The 18,953-nt window shown below is 42.0% G+C and overlaps 1 protein-coding gene across 2 annotated transcripts in view; it reads right to left on the reverse strand.

The window, feature by feature from the left end:
- LOC125458911 (glycerophosphoinositol inositolphosphodiesterase GDPD2-like) overlaps nt 1–18,953 on the reverse strand; it is a 119,355-nt gene that overhangs the window by 41,946 nt on the left and 58,456 nt on the right. Inside the window, exons 7-12 of one of the 2 annotated variants that reach the window (XM_048544743.2) lie at nt 18,284–18,374; nt 14,375–14,455; nt 13,612–13,757; nt 13,223–13,305; nt 2,792–2,942; nt 1,520–1,744 (exon numbers count right to left, since the gene is read on the reverse strand). In XM_048544743.2, the coding sequence (XP_048400700.2) occupies nt 1,520–1,744; nt 2,792–2,942; nt 13,223–13,305; nt 13,612–13,757; nt 14,375–14,455; nt 18,284–18,374 (777 nt within the window). The remainder of the gene's footprint in view (nt 1–1,519; nt 1,745–2,791; nt 2,943–13,222; nt 13,306–13,611; nt 13,758–14,374; nt 14,456–18,283; nt 18,375–18,953) is intronic. The other variant, XM_048544745.2, reaches the window with a different exon arrangement.

Here is an 18,953-nt window from a genome sequence, read left to right on the forward strand (position 1 = left end):
TCTCCAATTTTCCCATTGAGCCCACGGTTTTGTAAATTGCCATCCTATACACTGTCTTGTTGGCCATAGGACTCCACATGTTGAGACAAGTGTGATTTTCACTTGTAGAGTCACAGAATCATATAGCATGGAATCAGACCCTTCAGTCCAACTAGTCCACGCCGAGCATGTTCCTAAATTAGACCAGTCTCAATTGCTTGCATTTGGCCCATATCCCTCCAAATCTTTCCTACTCATGTACTAATCCAAATATATTTTAAATGTTGTAATTGTCCTGTACAAACTTCCACTCCTACAGCAACCTACCTTCTTCTATGGGCAATGAGATCTTACACTTCTATCTTGAATTTCACCTGTACCTTATAATCAGTTCCTTAGTAACTCCAACAGTAGACTTAAGCCTCCCACTTTCCCTAGATTGCAACAAATGATCTCCTGAGGACTTCTATGACTATTAGTACCTAAATCCCCAGGATTGACTGTGGCTCACCAATGGACAGGCTTGGAAGCACAATCCTGATTGAGCTTGGGGCATGCTGCTCGGCAACTAGGGTCTCCTGATAGAAGGCCGCACATTGTGATCAAGGCTGTTCTGTCATCTTAATCAGAAAATCCAAGGCAGGAGGTGAGATGAGTGATAATGGGAACTGCAGATGCTGGAGAATCCAAGACAATGAAATGTGAGCCTGGATGAACACAGCAGGCCCAGCAGCATCTCAGGAGCACAAAAGCTGACGTTTCGGGCCTAGACCTTTCATCAGAGAGGCCCGAAACGTCAGCTTTCGTGCTCCTGAGATGCTGCTGGGCCTGCTGTGTTCATCCAGCCTCACATTTTATTATCCTGGAGGTGAGATGAGATGATTTCAGATGAGTCTACTGAAAGATACACCTTGGCTGCCATATTTTTCGCAAACTCTGATGATCCTTTATAAATATCAGAAATTTAGAAATACAGATACGAGCTTCCTTGATGTTCTAAGAAATGGCCCATCCAAACTGATGCTTGTCTGCAATGCTGTCCTTTCATAAAATAATCCCCACGCCTGTATCACTCTTTTATTGAACTCGTTCAACAATAGTTTGCCTCCAATGCAATCCTTAGATCACCCTTAAAAGCGTTCTAAATTCCTTCCAAGAAGTTTTCTCACATTTTGATCTATTTCCATAGCTATAAACAACTCTTCTCACTGTAATGCTTGATCTGTCAGTTTTATCAAGATATGAACTGTTCTGTTATACTTTCCATTATTCTGCATCGTTTCTTAATTAACTTCCAAAATGTTGTGAAACTTACACTTTGGAATACTACACTAAAAGGACACCATTCTACTTCTGGGAGTTAATTCTTTGCAAATTTAAATAGCCTTAAAACAATATCATAGAATGAAACAAAATAAAATCACATTTAGTTCGTACATTTTGGAAAAAATTGCCATAGCATAAAGATATCATGCTCTTCAAATGTAGAGATGTTACAATTTCTATCTGTAATCTTTGAGAGGAGATTTAATTTCCTTACCAGATTGTGATCAATTGAGGAATTCAGAATGGTTTCCACAACAATTTTGTGAGAAGCATAGTAGTATGGATGAGATGTGTTCTTTGGAAGTCGCAGGTCAAATATTACATGCCTTTTATTTTTTGCAGCAAGAGCCAACAGCTGAGCCAGTGAACAAACGTGTTGATTGGAAGCATTTTTTTGGGATTCTTCTGATAGCAACCTCACTGTGCGGTAAGGATCTTGCTATGAGCGAGTAGAGTTAGAAAAAATGCAAAGTTGGGAGTACACAGAAATATTTTAACATTGTATTTTAACTTTATACTATAGATAAATCAACATATTCTGTTGGTTGAGAAATAGGAAGAATTAGAAGCTCTCAGATTTTTAACGAAACATATTATAGTCATAATCTTAAGTTCAAAAGACAATAAAAATATCCACTGTTTGCATTTAAACTTTTTTTGTGACTTGTGCTCATTAGATTGAGTGTCCATGTTGGCTCTTAAAAGTTAGTTATGGTGCAGGTTAGATGAGACATAAAATTCCCTCAACACCTTCCCATTCAGTATTCTCAGATAGAGCATGGCTAGATATAGACAGAAAGTGCTGTAACCTTTCTTATTGCGCTTTTACATTCAAATAGCACGCCTTACAATATGGCATTTCCATTCACTTTAACAGCCAATGGGTGATTATTGTTTGGCAGAAATTGCCACCTGGTGCAAAGTTAGGGGAGCTATATATTCTAGGTCTACCCACATTTGGAACTTGATCAAAGCTGCTCCATGAGCAATTAATGATAAGACCTAGATAATAAAATGTGAGGCTGGATGAACACAGCAGGCCAAGCAGCATCTCAGGAGCACAAAAGCTGACGTTTCGGGCCTAGACCCTTCATCAGAGAGGTGATGAAGGGTCTAGGCCCGAAACGTCAGCTTTTGTGCTCCTGAGATGCTGCTTGGCCTGCTGTGTTCATCCAGCCTCACATTTTATTATCTTGGAATTCTCCAGCATCTGCAGTTCCCATTATCAATGATAAGACCTATTGAGAGATGAAACTTAAACTATATTTCTCAATTGGTTTCAATCGTAGGGACCTAAAGATGCCAGGTTAATGCCTAATCCTGTAGCTGCATGTACTTCCTTACAATTATTTATTCTAGCATTTGTATTGCGTGAGATCATTAGCTTCTACTTCCCACTTGTTTTATAAGTTCTCACAGATCTCAATAAGAACAATGTGTTGATGATAAAGAGTAAAATAAACATGAAAAGCTGTTGCTGTTTTACCTTCAGAAACCACTTCCCTGCATTGAGCTTCTGAATCTCTGCCCATGTAAAACTTGAAACACTACTTCTGGCCCGCTTAGGAAAAACATCTGCTATGTCTGTTGTTCTTTCAAATGTAGAGTCATGCATGAGAAATGGAACTCCATCAAAACTTGAAAAAAAAAGCAAAAGTAACCTTGTCAATCTAGATTTCAGGAATACTTAATTTTTTTTCAAAAAAATATACAATAGAAATAAAATCTTTAAGGCAATATTTCAAAACATTTTGATTTGGAAGTGATAGAATATGCAATGAAATTAAATTTGTGTCCATAGAGCATGTTCCAAATTTAACTGCTTTGACATCATGATGATATTATTTTTATTTGAATTTAGTTTATCTTCCCTGTCAGGCATAAAACTCAAAAGCAGAACCTTCCATTGTCATAGAGTTCTATAGCACAGAGACAGGCCCTTCAGCCCAAACTGGTCCATGCTGGCTAAAATGTCCATCCATGCTAACCCCATTTCCCTGCACTTGGCCTTTATCCTTCTAAATGTTTCCTATCAATGTATTCATCTAAACACCTTTTAAATGTTGTTAATGTATCTTCCTCATTCCATACATGTATCACCCTCTATAAAAAAGTTGCCCCTCAGGTTTCCCTGTAGTCTTCCCCTCTTTTCTTAAACTGACAGCCTCTAGACTTCATTTCCTCAAGATTGAGTGTATTCACCCTATCAATGCCTCTCATGATCTTTTACACTTCTATAAAATCCCTTCTTCTCCTACGCTCAAAAGAAAATGCTCTAGCTTGCTGAACCTCTCCCTATTACTCAGCCAATGAGTGTTGGCAACATGCTTGTAAATCTGCTTGGCACTCTTTCCAGTTTATTAACATCCTTCCTATAGCAAAGTGACCAAAACTGAACACAATACTCCAAGTGTGGCCTCACCAATGTGCTGTACAACTGCAACTCAACTTCCCAACTCCATATTCAATGCCCTCTCTGATGAAGCCTTGTTTATTGCCCTGAATACCCGAGACTTGACTTTCAGAAAACCCTGCACCTGAACGCCAAGGTCCCTATTTTCCATTACACTCCTTAAGGTCCTACCATCATCATGAAACTCCAATCTTGATTTGACTTTCCAAAATGCAACACCTCACACTTATTTGTATTAAACTCCATTTGCCTTTTCTCAAACCACTTCCCCAGCTGATCAAGATCCTGCTGCAATTTATGACAACCTTTCTCATTGTCCAAGATACCACCTATTTCAGTGCCACCTGAAACTTACTAATCATGTATTGTACCTTCTAATCGTAATCCAAATCCAAATCCAAATCAGCACCAACCCTCACCCTCACCCTCACCCTCACCCTCACCCTCACCCTCACCCTCACCCTCATCCTCATCCTCATCCTCATCCTCATCCTCATCCTCATCCTCATCCTCATCCTCATCCTCATCCTCATCCTCATCCTCATCCTCATCCTCGAGACACACCACTAGTCACAGGCCTGGCAAGCATCCTTCAACTGTTACTCTCTGTTTTCTACCATCAAGCCAATTGTATGTCCAATCAGACAGCTTCACCTGAATTCCATGTGATCTAACCTTCTAGAGCAGCCTATCACGTGGAACCTTATTTAAGACCTTACTGAAAAAAGCCATTCATATTGAAAATTATAGTAAGTGCAATAGAATTCAACTTCTCTCCATTTATCATACTTCATTTTGAAGTGCCTTCTAATGCATGATGACTGACAGGTCTTAGACGGCAACCTTTCCTCAGTCTTCACATTCAGCAGCTGCCCCAAGTTTTTGTATCCCTCAGCATGCAGTTGTGGACTTTGGATTGTGCCAGTCTGCAACACAGTCAAGGGCAATTCTTTGCACTAGAAGACCAGAAAGCATTGGACGGAACCTTTATCAAGTTGTTGGCCTTCCAGGCACAGCTGCTGTTTATTTCAGTGTGTGTCCCTGGGAACAACACAGAGCACAGAGCTCTATGTTATGGGCTTCTATAGATGAACTTTGGCAGAAAAGTAAAAAAAACATTGCATCTCTCTCCAGATCTTCTTTTCAATAGTGCTTTCTACAAGTAGGCGAACAATGATCTCTGAGATAATGGGAACTGCAGATGCTGGAGATTCCAAGATAATAAAATGTGAGGCTGGATGAACACAGCAGGCCAAGCAGCATCTCAGGAGCACAAAAGCTGACGTTTCGGGCCTAGACCCTTCATCAGAGAGGGGGATGGGGGGAGGGAACTGGAATAAATAGGGAGAGAGGGGGAGGCGGACCGAAGATGGAGAGTAAAGAAGATAGGTGGAGAAGGTGTGGGTGGGGAGGTAGGGAGGGGATAGGTCAGTCCAGGGAAGACGGACAGGTCAAGGAGGTGGGATGAGGTTAGTAGGTAGCTGGGGGTGCGGCTTGGGGTGGGAGGAAGGGATGGGTGAGAGGAAGAACCGGTTAGGGAGGCAGAGACAGGTTGGACTGGTTTTGGGATGCAGTGGGTGGGGGGGAAGAGCTGGGCTGGTTGTGTGGTGCAGTGGGGGGAGGGGATGAACTGGGCTGGTTTAGGGATGCAGTGGGGGAAGGGGAGATTTTGAAACTGGTGAAGTCCACATTGATACCATATGGCTGCAGGGTTCCCAGGCGGAATATGAGTTGCTGTTCCTGCAACCTTCGGGTGGCATCATTGTGGCAGTGCAGGAGGCCCATGATGGACATGTCATCAAGAGAATGGGAGGGGGAGTGGAAATGGTTTGCGACTGGGAGGTGCAGTTGTTTGTTGCGAACTGAGCGGAGGTGTTCTGCAAAGCGGTCCCCAAGCCTCCGCTTGGTTTCCCCAATGTAGAGCAATGATCTCTTCCCACCATGGCTATCTTTAGAATAATGTGCAGAGGAGATGAGACCTGAGCTGAAGGATTCAACTGGAAATACCTTTCTCACCACTAATCAAGCTACATCATGGTGCTTGTTTGAAAGTTCTGGCAATAAGGCATTGAGCCAGAGATAATAGGAACCGCAGATGCTGGAGAATCCGAGATAACAAGGTGTAGAGCTGGATGAACACAGCAGGCCAAGCAGCATCTTAGGAGCAGGAAAGCTGACGTTTCGGTCCTAGACCCTTCATCAGCCAAGTGACTTCGACAAGCTGCTCATGAAATCATTGACAGAATGACCGTCTTCTTCTCCTGCAGTGCCTTGAGGACATTGTATGTAGGCCTCTACTTGATTGACTTCCAGTTAAAGGTGTTTTCCTGCATAATCTTTTTCACAAGGGACAGATAACATAGCATAGCCTAATTGGTTTGAAAATTCAGGAGCAATGTTGCCAGACCCATCCACCACAAGCCAGGTAGAACTTTAGGACGTAATGTACAATCTATATGTAAATGGGAACAAAATGTACCCAGAAACAACCTCATCCTGTTGGCCATCCTTGTTTGTGCAACTGCATCAAGCTGTGCGTGAGCCTTCAGTCAGCAAACAGCAAGTGTCACTACGTATGAAGGTTCTTCCTGGGCCCAGTATTTTTAACAAATTATCAGATCACTTCTTTGTAATGCATTGGTATTCTACAGACTGGCTTCAGTTGTGTACTTACATTTTAATATAATCCCATTAAGATCTCATGTAGCATTCGATGCAGTTGAAACAAGGAAATTTACATCAACATAAACCCACAATGAAGTAAGTAGTGGATAAATGTAGTTGTTTGTAAAGAAAGAATGGCCTCAATGGAAACAACTATGTCACTGAATAAAATACTTAACCACACTTAGCTGACATTTGTGTTTAAGTTCGAGAGACCTACGAGACAGGTCTAACTGAATACATGCAGCTACTGGGTTAGAAATTCTATTTTTTAAAATTTTGTGCAAGTCTAATTTAAATTGAACCAAAAGAACTGTAGATGGTGTAAGTTGGGAACAAAAACAGAGTTTGCTGGAAAAGCTCAGCAGGTCTGGCAGCATCTGTGAAGAAAATATCAGAGTTAACATTTTGGGTCCAGTGACTCTTCCTCAGACCTCCCTGTGCTGAGGAAGGGTCTTGAGACTCGAAATGTTAACTCTCGAACATAGAACATGACAGCACTGTACAGGTCCTTCGGCCCTCAATGTTGTGCCGACCTGTCATACCGATCTCAAGCCCATCTAACCTACACTATTCCATGTACGTCCATATGCTTATCCAATGACGACTTAAATGTACCTAAAGTTGGCGAATCTACTACCGTTGCAGGCAAAGCGTTCCATTCCCTTACTACTCTCTGAGTAAAGAAACTGCCTCTGACATCTGTCCTATATCTTTCACCCCTCAATTTAAAGCTATGCCCCCTCATGCTCGCTGTCACCATCCAAGGTAAAAGGCTCTCCCTATTCACCTTATCTAACCCTCTGATTATTTTATATGTATCAATTAAGTCACCTCTCAACCTTCTTCTCTCTAACGAAAACAGCTTCAAGTCCCTGAACCATTCCTCGTAAGACCTTAGCTCCATACCAGGCAACATCCTAGTAAATCTCCTCTGCACCCTTTCCAAAGCTTCCACATCCTTATAATGCGGTGACCAGAACTGTACACAATACTCCAAGTGCGGCCACACCAGAGTTTTATACAGCTGCAGCATAACCTCTTGGTTCCTGAACTCGATCCCTCTATTAATAAAAGCTAAAACACTGTATGCCTTCTTAACAGCCCTGTCATCCTGGGTGGCAACTTTCAAGGATCTGTGTACATGGACACCGAGATCTCTCTGCTCATCTACACTACTAAGAATCTTACCATTAGCCCAGTATTTTGCCTTTCGGTTACTCCTACCAAAGTGCATCACCTCACACTTGTCTGCATTAAACTCCATTTGCCACCTCTCAGCCCAGCTCTGCAGCTTATCTATGTCTCTCTGCAACCTATGCCATCCTTCGTCACTATCCACAACTCCACCGACCTTAGTGTCATCTGCAAATTTACTAAACCATCCTTCTACGCCCTCATCCAGGTCATTTATAAAAATGACAAACAGAGGAACCCAACACCGACCCTTGCAGTACACCACTAGTAACTGGTCTCCAGGACGAACATTTCCCATCAACTACCATCCTCTGTCTTCTTTCAGCAAGCCAATTTCCGATCCAAACTGCTATATCTCCCACAGTTCCATTTTTCCGCATTTTGTACAATAGCTTATTGTGGGGAACCTTGTCAAACACCTTGCTGAAATCCATTTACACCACATCAACCGGTTTACTCTCATCTACCTGTTTGGTCACCTTCTCAAAGAACTCAATAAGGTTTGTGAGGCACGACCTTCCCTTCACAAAACCGTGCTGACTATCCCTAATCAATTTATTCTTTTTAAGATGATTATAAATCCTATCCCTCATAACCTTTTCCAACACTTTACCAACAACTGAGGTAAGGCTCACTGGTCTATAATTACCAGGGTTGTCTCTACTCCCCTTCTTGAACAGGGGAACCACATTTGCTATCCTCCAGTCATCTGCCACTATTCCTGTAGACAATGACGAGTTAAAGATCAATGCCAAAGGCTCAGCAATCTCCTCCCTGGCTTCCCAGAGGATCCTAGGATAAATCCCATCCGGCCCAGGGGACTTATCTATCTTCACCCTCTGTAGGATTTCTAATATCTCTTCCTTGTGAACCTCAATCCCACCTAGTCTAGTAGCCTGTGTCTCAGTATTCTCCTCGACAACATTGTCGTTTTCTAGAGTGAATACTGTTGAAAAATATTCATTTAGCGCTTCGCCTATCTCATCTGACTCCATACACAACTTACCACTACTATCCTTGATTGGCCCTAATCTTACTTTCGTCATTCTTTTATTCCTTAAATACCTATAGAAAGCCTTAGGGTTTACCCTGATCCTATCCACCAACAACTTCTCATGTCTCCTCCTGGCTCTTCTGAGCTCTCTTTTTAGGTCTTTTCTGGCTATCTCACAGCCCTCAAGTGCCCTAACTGAGCCTTCACATCTCGTCCTAACATAAGCCTTCTTCTTCCTCTTGACCAGAGATTCCACCTCCTTCATAAACCACGGCTCCCGCACTCTATAGCTTCCTCCCTGCCTGACAGGTACATACCTATCTAGGACACACAGGAGCTTTCCCTTGAATAAGCTCCACATTTCTAATGTGCCCACCCCCTGCAGTTTCCTTCCCCATCCTATGCTCCCTATATCTTTCCTCATCTCATTGTAATTGCCTTTCCCCCAGCTATAACTCTTGCCCAGTGGTATACATCTATCCCTTTCCATCACTAAAGTAAACATAACAGAATTGTGATCGCTATCACCAAAGTGCTCACCTACTTCCAAATCTAACACCTGGCCGGGCTCATTACCCAGTACCAAATCTAATGTGGCTTCGCCCCTTGTCGGCCTGTCTACATACTGTGTCAGGAAGCCCTCCTGCACACACTGGACAAAAACTGATCCATCTATAGTACTCGAACTATTGTGTTCCCAGTCAATATTTGGAAAGTTGAAGTCCCCCATGACAACTACCCTGTCTCTCTCACTCCTATCGAGAATCATCTTTGCTATCCTTTCCTCTACATCTCTGGAACTATTCGGAGGCCTGTAGAAAACTCCCAACAGGGTGACCTCTCCTTTCCTGTTTCTAACCTCAACACATACTACCTCAGTGACGAGTCCCCACACATCCTTTCTGCAACCGTAATACTATCCTTGACCAACAATGCCACACCTCCCCACCTTTTACCATCTTCTCTATTCTTACTGAAACATCTAAATCCTGGAGCCTGCAACAACCATTCCTGTCCCTGCTCTATCCATGTCTCCGAAATGGCCACAACGTCGAAGTCCCAGGTACTAACCCATGCTGCAAGTTCACCCACCTTATTCCGGACTCGCCTGGCATTGAAGTAGACACGCTTCAATCCAACTTCTTGCTTGCCGATGCCATCTTGCATCCCTGAAACTTTATTTCGGACTACCCTACTCTCAACCTTTTCTATACTTGAACTACAATTTTGGTTCCCATCCCCCTGCTGAATTAGTTTAAACCCAACCATATAGCCTTAGCAAATTTCCCCCCCAAGGATATCGGTACCCCTCTGGTTCAGGTGAAGACCATCTTGCTTGTAGAGGTCCCACCTACCCCAGAAAGAGCCCCAATTATCCAAGAATCCAAAACCCACCCTCCTGCACCATCCCTGCAGCCACGTGTCCAACTACTCTCTCTCCCTATTCCTTGCCTCACTCGCACGTGGCACGGGCAACAAACCGGAGACATCAACTCTGTTTGTCCTAGCTCTCAGCTTCCATCCTAGCTCCCTGAATTTCTGTCTTAAATCCCCATCTCTCTTCCTACCGATGTCATTGGTGCCAATGTGGACCATGACTTGGGGCTGCTCCCCCTCCCCCTTAAGGTTCCCAAAAACACGATCAGAGACATCACACATCCTGGCACCTGGGAGGCAACACACCAACCGTGAGTCTCTCTCGTCCTCTGATATTTTCTTCACAGATGCTGCCTGATCTGCTGAGCTTTTCCAACAACTACTGTTTTTGTTTCTAATTTAATTTGAGTTTTCATAGTTAGCACTAAACTGAAACCTACAGTTTAAAGTCTGTAGTTGCCAGCCTGAGGCATGGTTTTAATAAGGCTTCCAGTGAAAGAGCAGCTTAATTAAGAACCTGCTGAACATCGGCCTTTTCTCTTAGGAGCAAATAAAACTATTCACCTTACGGTGAATAGTACTTGAGTGTGACTTACAACAGAGATCTGGTGATATGGATTCAGGGAGATTCGGGGAGGAACAGAATGTGTGTTCTATTGTTTTCCCTGAACATTTTCTGCTTCAGGACCTGATACTTATTCTGCTACAGGAGAATGAGCTGATTGTTTGTGTCTGTGATAAGTGACTAAACTCTATTCTATTCCTAAAGTTCCACATTGCATAGCAACTTGTGATACAGTTAATACAAGAAATAGAACTATGACTGACTATGAAATTGACAAAAATAATTAAGTAAAAGCAACATACTTGGGTAGTGGAGAGACTTTTGGAATTAGTGGTGGAGAAACTCAACTGATCATGGCAATGTGGTACAAGAAGTTATTCACAAGTGGGAAGCTGGAGCAAGGGACAGTACACTGAGGGAGATTGATAATTTTCTGCAGCAAAAAGCTTGAGACTAGATGACTGTGTCATCTGCCTGAAGCCAGGGTTTGGAACATCTGCTCAAGGCTGGAGAGGAATGTGCAGTAGGAAGGTGAAGGCCCAATCATTGTGGTCCAAATAGGTATCAAAGTATTGCAAGGACCAAGAAAGAGGTTCTGCATTGTTAATTCGTGGAGCTAGGTGCCAAATTAAGAAGAGAAGAAATCCTGGAATTCCCTCCCTAATGGCATTCTAGGTCTACCTACAGCACATAAAATCTGCTGTGATTGAAGAAAGCAGCTCATCACCACTTTCTGAGAACAAGTAAGGAAGGGCAATCAATGCTGGCCCACATCCCATGAATTGAATTTTAAAAAAAAGGAGAGATGGCATAAGTTCATGAACCTTAGATGGAGATGTAATTTGGGTGGAGATGAGAAATGATAATGGCAAGAAGTCAGTTTCAGGAGTGGTGTGCAGGGCTCCTGATAATAATCTTACAGTAGGCAGGAGCATAAGGAGGAAATACCCAGAGCTTGTCTGAAAGGCCTAGTGATAATTGTGGGAGATGTTTTATTTACAGGCAGACTGGAGAAGTCAGATGGGAACAATAGCGTAAATGAAGAGTTCACAGGTTATTTTCAGGGTAGTTTCTTATAACAGCACATTCTGGAGCCAACTATGAATCAAGCTTTACAAGACTTGATATTATGCGATGAGATACGATTAATCCATGATCTCATAGTCAGGCACCTTTAGGTAGCGGCAGAACATTGTATGATTGAATATTACATTCAGTTAGACAGAGACAGAGGGGTTGGTCAGAGACTTTTAAAAAGTAAATAAGGCATATGTATGATCAGTAAGTTCGTAGATGTCATGGTAACTGGCGGTACAGTAAATAGTGATGAGGAAGGTCTTAGACTACAGGCAGGTGTAAATGGCCTTGTCAGATGGGCTACTAAATGCTGTGGATAAAGAGGTTCTAGTCGATGTACCATGCTTGGATTTCCAGAAGACATTTGATAAGGTGTCACATCAAAGATTATTGTGGAAGATAAAAGCTCATGGTGTAGCGAGTAGCATATTGGCATAGACAGAAGATTGGCTGGTTAAAAGCAAACAGAGTCAGCATAAACAGGTCTTTTTCAAGTTGGTGTGATGTAATGAATGGAGATCTACAGGGATTGGTGCTGGGACCTCAGTTGGTTAAAGTTCATATTAATGGCTTAGATGAAGGGATGGAATGCATGGTTGCCAAATTAGCTGATGATGCAAAGGTAGTCGGGAAGGCAAATTGTGGAGAGAATCTTAAGAGGCAATGAAGAGGTACAGGTATTTTAAGTAAATGGGCAAAGATGTGGCAATGGCATATAATGTAGGAGAATGTGGAATTACTCATTTTGGCAGAAAGAATAAAAACTAAACTCACTTCAGAATAGAAATGTCTGGTGAGTAGATGTGTATGTGCCTGCTAGCAGGAGCAGGGACATAAATCACTGCCCTGGGACTGCTGAAAGTCTGGTCTCTGGTCCCATATCCAAACTTAATGGGTCCCCCCATTAGAGCTGTCGTCCAGGTTGTTGGGCCCTGTTAAACACTTGGGGTCTGTATCCTGCCTTTGCTTTTACTTATTCATTTTGTGGCATGTGGGTGTTGCTAGCTGGCCAGTTTTTACTGCCCATTCCTAGCTGCCTTCTTGAACCACTGCAGTCCACCTTCTGAAGGTTGACCCACAATGCCATTAGGGAGGGAATTTCCTGGATTTCAGAAAATTTTCTGAAGAAGGGTCCAGATCCGAAATGTCAGTCTTCCTGCTCCTCTGATGTTGCCTGCCCTGCTGTGTTCATCCAGCTCTACACCTTATTATGTACCCTGAATCATCATTTTTTGTGATGGTATGCTGCAATTTCAAAATTTAACTAACAGTTCTTGAAGATGGAAAAACCTTGCAGCTACGGGCAGAAGCCACAACATTAACTATTTAATAACTTGATAGCCATAAGCACAGTGTATGGCTTCCACCCTGGAGAGGTGAGCTGAAATTAAACTTTCAGCCAAGCAGGAACACAAATCTCACAGAATTGTCCAGCTTGTTTCTCTTTCTACAGATGCTGCCTGACCTGAGAATTTTCCAGCGTTTCTAGCTTGGGATCAGGGAGGAGCTGAGGCAGAGGTCAGAATGATTATAGAGAGACTGTGCGGGCAATGTTAGAAAATAATGAGGTCAGATTGGTGAGTTAAGTCCAATATGTGTGGTGGTTTAAAAATGGCTGCCCATCACATACCTGATCTGTACATCACTTTCAAAAGTAGTCGCCTCACATTTCACAGTTTCCTCAAAAGACATCAGAGTGTTTTCTGGAGCCAACTAAAACAATACATGAAAAGTCAACATCTAATACAATCCATGTTGAGCAACAGTATTAAACACCACAAGTCAAGAAACAACATGGATAAAGAACATGTTAATTAAATATTAACTGTGTTTAAATGTATGTAGATGCTGGCCATTCACTTGAGTCCTCACAAATAGATACAGAAAGAGTGTTTGTTGGGTTAGTAGGTGTATGCTTGTGTTGTGTAACTCTCTAAATCATTATTAAAATGTGTAAAAATTGGCTCTAGATCTATCCTTCACTAACTGGTTTTCTGTATTAAAATAGCAGATACCTACCATGGGTGCTCCACGGTGTCCCATCATAGCTGGCCGTGGTGCCAGATCTTCTCTTTCAATAATACAAGGGGAGGAAATTGCAAGAGGAATAAAATAAAGGATTATCACCACTCCGAGATAGAACATTGGTATAATCACCTGTAAAACTGAAAACAAAAAGTGTAAAGTGGCGTTACAATCTCCATGATAAAGTTTCTGATACTTTTACTATCAATTTCAGCATCCTGGCCTTGACATTTAGGGAAGTAGACAAGTGAGGGCAAATTTAGTGGCTGGGAAGCCCATGGATACAGACATCCTGGAGGCTGGACTGAATTGAAGGGCAGATTCTGATTAACATATTTGGACTTCATCTCCAGGCCATAGTCAGACTGAGGGAATGACTGGCAAACTGACAAATGGCCTTCAGCTCCAGATGCAGCAGAGAGGAAGGAAGGAGAGAAAGAATGGGTTGATATGGTTTTGAGCAGGGATGTATTATGGGCCATGGTGGCTGTTTGGAGGGTGAAGCGAGGAACGTATTGAAATTGTGAAAACTGATAGATATTAGAAGTTGATAGACATTGAGGAATGCCATTGGGATCGCTACTGAAGTAGATGGATATGAAGAAATATGGGCCAGATGACCGTAAGGAATCATGCAGATATCAGGAAGTTGTCAGAGGATTGTCTAATAATGGGATAAAGCAAATTGTCATGGAAAGGTAAGGAGGAAAAGTAGAAAACTTTCCTAGCCCATATGCAGTGCTAGAAAAACATTTACCAGTTTGCTCCAGTTGCTTTTTCCTCTTTTTACCTGCCAGTTTTCTCGATGTCTGTGAAACTAGGCCAGTCAACATTAAATCTGAAATAAAAAGAAAGTCTTAGTTCATTAAAGCCCTCCCAGTCTGCCTCCATTACAAGTGGACATTAAGATTTCTATTTTAAAATTTTTAACCAAGTTGTTTAAAACTAGCCCCTGTAACCTTTGTAATTATTGTTTGGCTTTGTCTCAATTTTGTTACTGGACGTCAATATTACACGAATGTCAGGAAAAGAAGCAAGATTAGATAATGCAATCGATGAAACACGCTCTGGCATTCATTAGAGTCATGCTTGGACATCTGCAGCAATTCTATTTTCTGCCTAATCCACATATCACTTGACATACATCCACTCAAAATGTCTCTCAATCAGTCTTGGTCTTGAAATTATTCATCGACTGAATATCCATAGCCCTTTACAGTTCGTCCACCTGGTCCTGGAAATTTATCCAACTTCAGACAATTCAGTTTTTTTAGCATCTTCTCGCTGGTGATGGCCATCATTCACAGGTCTGCCCCCTGACTCTCTTTAATTTTTGGGATATTGGACGTGTCTTCCACTGTAAAGACTGATGCTAAGTAATTGTTCAGTTCCTCAGCCATTTCCTTATTCCTGAATACTATCTCTCCAGATTCTTTTTCCAGTGATCTAATGTCCAATTTTGTCTCTTTTTTGCCCTTTACATATCTAAAGAAACTCTTACAGTCTCCCTTTATATTACTCACTAGCCTATGCTCATACTTAATTCACTCCCTCTTTAATTCTTTTCTTTTGCTGCCTTCTGTTGGCCTTCGTAAGCTTCCCAATCCACTGGTTTCCCCTTGCCTTTGCCACATTATATGCTTTCCCTTTTGCTTTATGCTATTCCTGACTTCCTCAGTCAGCAATGGTTGCCTCATCCTCCTTGTACTATGCTTCTTTTTCCTAGGGATGAATTTTTGCTGTGTATTCTGAGTTACCTCCAGGAACTCCGTCTATTGCTGTTCCACTGTCCTTCTTACTAGGCCCCTCTCCCAGTTAATTCTGTCCAGCTCCTCCCTCATGCCTCTGTAGTCACCTTTATTCAGCTGTAACAACTTTACTTCTAATTCTATCTTCTCCCTCTCAAACTTCAGAGTAAAATCAATCATACAATGATCACTGCTTCCTAAGGATTCCTTCACCTTAAGCTCGCTTATGAAGTCTCCCTTATTGCACATCGCTAAATCCAGTATCGCCTGTTCCCTTGTGAGGTCCACCACAGGCTGCTCCAGAAAACCATCTCATAGACATTCCACAAATTACTTTTCTTGCAATCTATTACCAACCTGATTTTCCCAGTCCACCTGTATAAATAAAAGCCCCCATGATCATCGTAACTTCACTTTTTTTACACACCTTTTCTATCTTCTGATGTATCTTGTGTCCCAGCTGCTGGCCACTGTTTGGAGGCCTGCACATAACTCCAACTATGTTCTTTTTTTACCTTTGCAGTTCCTCAATTCTATCCACATGGTTTCTACACTATCTGACCCTACTTCATTTCTTACAATTGATTTAATTTAATTTCTTTTAATAAGGCGACCCGATCTCCTCTGCTCACCTGCCTATCTTTTAGATAAGATGTATATCCTTGGTTATTCAGCTCCTGTTGCAGCCATGTCTTCATGATGCCCACCATGTCATACCTGCCAATTTCAATCTGTGTCACAAGCTCAATTATCTTATTCCTTACTCTGCTTGCATTCAGATATAAACCTTCTGTCCTGTATTAACTGTTCCCCTTCTCATCTGTGCATCTGAATTTCTGATATGCACTTGCTAAACATAAAAGTTCCCAGTCACCAGTGAAAAGTTGTGAAATGCCCACATTAAAGTTCAATGAGCAACTTATAGACGAGCAAGCCAGAAGCAGTACCAGGCCCATCTAACATTAAGGTGACAACAAATGAGGAAAAAACACAAGACTGCCTGCATGCCAAACAGCAGAAACAGCATGCAACAGACAAGACAAAGAAATTCCATAATCAGCAGAATAAAATAGAACATAGAACAGTACAGCATAGTGCAGGCTCTTCGGCCCATGATGTTGTGCCAAACTTTAACACTAATCCTAAGATCTATCTAACCTCCACCACTACCTTGTACTATAATCCATCTGCCTATCTAATAGCCACTTAAATGCCCCTAATGAGGCCAACTCCACTGCCCTCTCTGGCAATGCATTCTATGCTCCGACTACTCTCTGAGTAAAGAACCAACCTCTGAGGTCTCCCTATATCTACCTCTACTCACTTTAAAACTATACCCCCTCATAATAGCTACCTTCAGCCTAGGAAAAAAATCTCTGGCTGTACACTCTATCTATACTTCCGATCATTTTGTACACCTCTATCAAGTCGCCTCTCATCCTTCGTTGTTCTAAAGAGAAACGCTTTAGCTCTCTCAAACTTTCCAGATAAGACCTACCCTCCATTTCAGGCAACATACTGGCAAATCTCCTCTGCACCTTTTCCAATGCTTCCACATCTGTCCTGAGAGTTCTAAGTTCTTCAATTGTCCTAAATCCAACAGTGAAATGTGGTGAATGATTTAATGACTAACAGGAGGGGGCAACATCCAGAAATATCTCTGTTCACAGTGATGCCAGAGCCCAGCATATCAGGCCAAAGGTCAAAGCTAAAGCAGTTGCCATTAGTTTTATTCAAAGGCACCAAGTATTTGATATAACTTGGCTTCCTCCTGAAATTTCCAGTATCACAGATGTCAGTCTTCAGCCAAATCAATTCACTCCATATGATTTCAAGAAATGACTCAAGGCACTTGGTACTGGAAAAGCAATGGGACTTCAGAATATTTTTGCAATATCACCAAACAATTGTACAACAAAATCTGACAAAGGGTCGCTGGACTCGAAACATTAACCGTTATCCCTCTACATCAAAACTCAAAATTGTAGACATTATCAAAAACAAAGCAGACAATTGACTGGCATGCCGTCTATTACCTTCAGCATTTGTTTCTTCCACAATCAATGCACAGTAGCAACAGTGTGTACCATCTACAAGATGCACTGCAGCAACGCACCAAGGCTCCTTGGCAATACATTCCAAATCATTGTTTATAGTCACTGAGAACAGTGAGGAAGCAGATGCATGTCATGCTAGCACCACAAAGTTCCACTCCAATCCACTTGCCATTCTGATTTGGAAAGGCCAGCTACCTGTTGCTGCTGCCTCACAGGGCCGAGACCTGTTTTTGAACTTGCCTCGGATGACTGTCTGTATGGAGTTTGCACATTCCCCCCTCATCTGTATGTGTTTCCATTGTGTGTTCCAGTTTCCTCCCACAGTTCAAAGATCGACAGGTTAAGTGGATTGGCCATGCTAAATTGCCTGTGGTGTGCATGGATATGCAGGTTACGTGGATTATCCATGGCAAAAATGTGGGGATAGGATAGGCAGCTGTGTCTGAGTGAGATGCTCTTCAAAGGGTTGGTGCAGAACCAATAGGTCAAATGTCCTCTTTCAGAGCATGAAAAATGAAATATCTGTTGCTTCAGTGTCATTCAGTCAAAAACCTAGGAACTCCCTGCCCAACAGCAATGTGGGTGTACCAATCACTCCAGTCGATTGACATCAGTGGTTCAAAGAGGCAGCTCATTGCCACTTTCTCAAGGCAATTAAGGATGGACAATAAATGCTGGCCTAACCAGAGATATCCATATCCCATTAATGAATAACAAACCAAATCCGACTCTACCCATCACAGGAAACCTGACAGTATAATTCATTGTGAGAAATTTAGATCACAATTTCTCATTTTAAATCTTAGGCTCAAATACAGTGACTTGCAGTTCCTTTGCCATTCTATTGTCTTTGTTACTCACTTCTCTTTGACTGGAAAAATTGATCGATGACGAACCAGGCCATGATCGTCACAGCGACAATTGCACCAAGGTGGAGGAACGGAGCTGTAACCTGCATAACATCATACATCTTCAAATTTCAGAAAATATAAGTTTTAGGCAATGTCAGCAAACTATGTCTTCACTTGCAAAAATAGAGCAGGAACAGTAGTGTCGATGATTCAATCCTCAAAGTTAGGTTACATATAATTATATATGAACAAAATTACAAATTAAAAGCAGTCCATACATCCCAAACAGTAATCTGTACTATTGTTCATTTTCCACATGTGGCAGTTTTAATTCCATATGTCCATTCTGTTCATGTGTTTCTTTAACACTGTTCTCTATAATGAGCTATGAAAAAGACAGCACTGTTGACATGGCATTTGCTTCAATCACAAACTGGTATTTCATTCTAAAGCCTTATATTCTGCGACTCCAAAAACTTAGAACTCCAAGTTAACAATTATTTGAACCAAATGTAAAGAAATTATATGCCACGGCTACTGATAACATGCTTCCCATGAACAAGACCACAGAGTTTGGCAGGAGTCATGGTACTTTCTTTTGGCTATATCTCTGACTCATATGGCTGGATGTTTTGGGATGTCAGAGTCTATCAGACCTGGTTCAAAGATCAGGGATGGAG

This window comes from Stegostoma tigrinum, chromosome 15, assembly GCF_030684315.1.
Source record: "Stegostoma tigrinum isolate sSteTig4 chromosome 15, sSteTig4.hap1, whole genome shotgun sequence".
In the NCBI taxonomy this organism is placed as follows: Eukaryota; Metazoa; Chordata; class Chondrichthyes; order Orectolobiformes; family Stegostomatidae; genus Stegostoma; species Stegostoma tigrinum.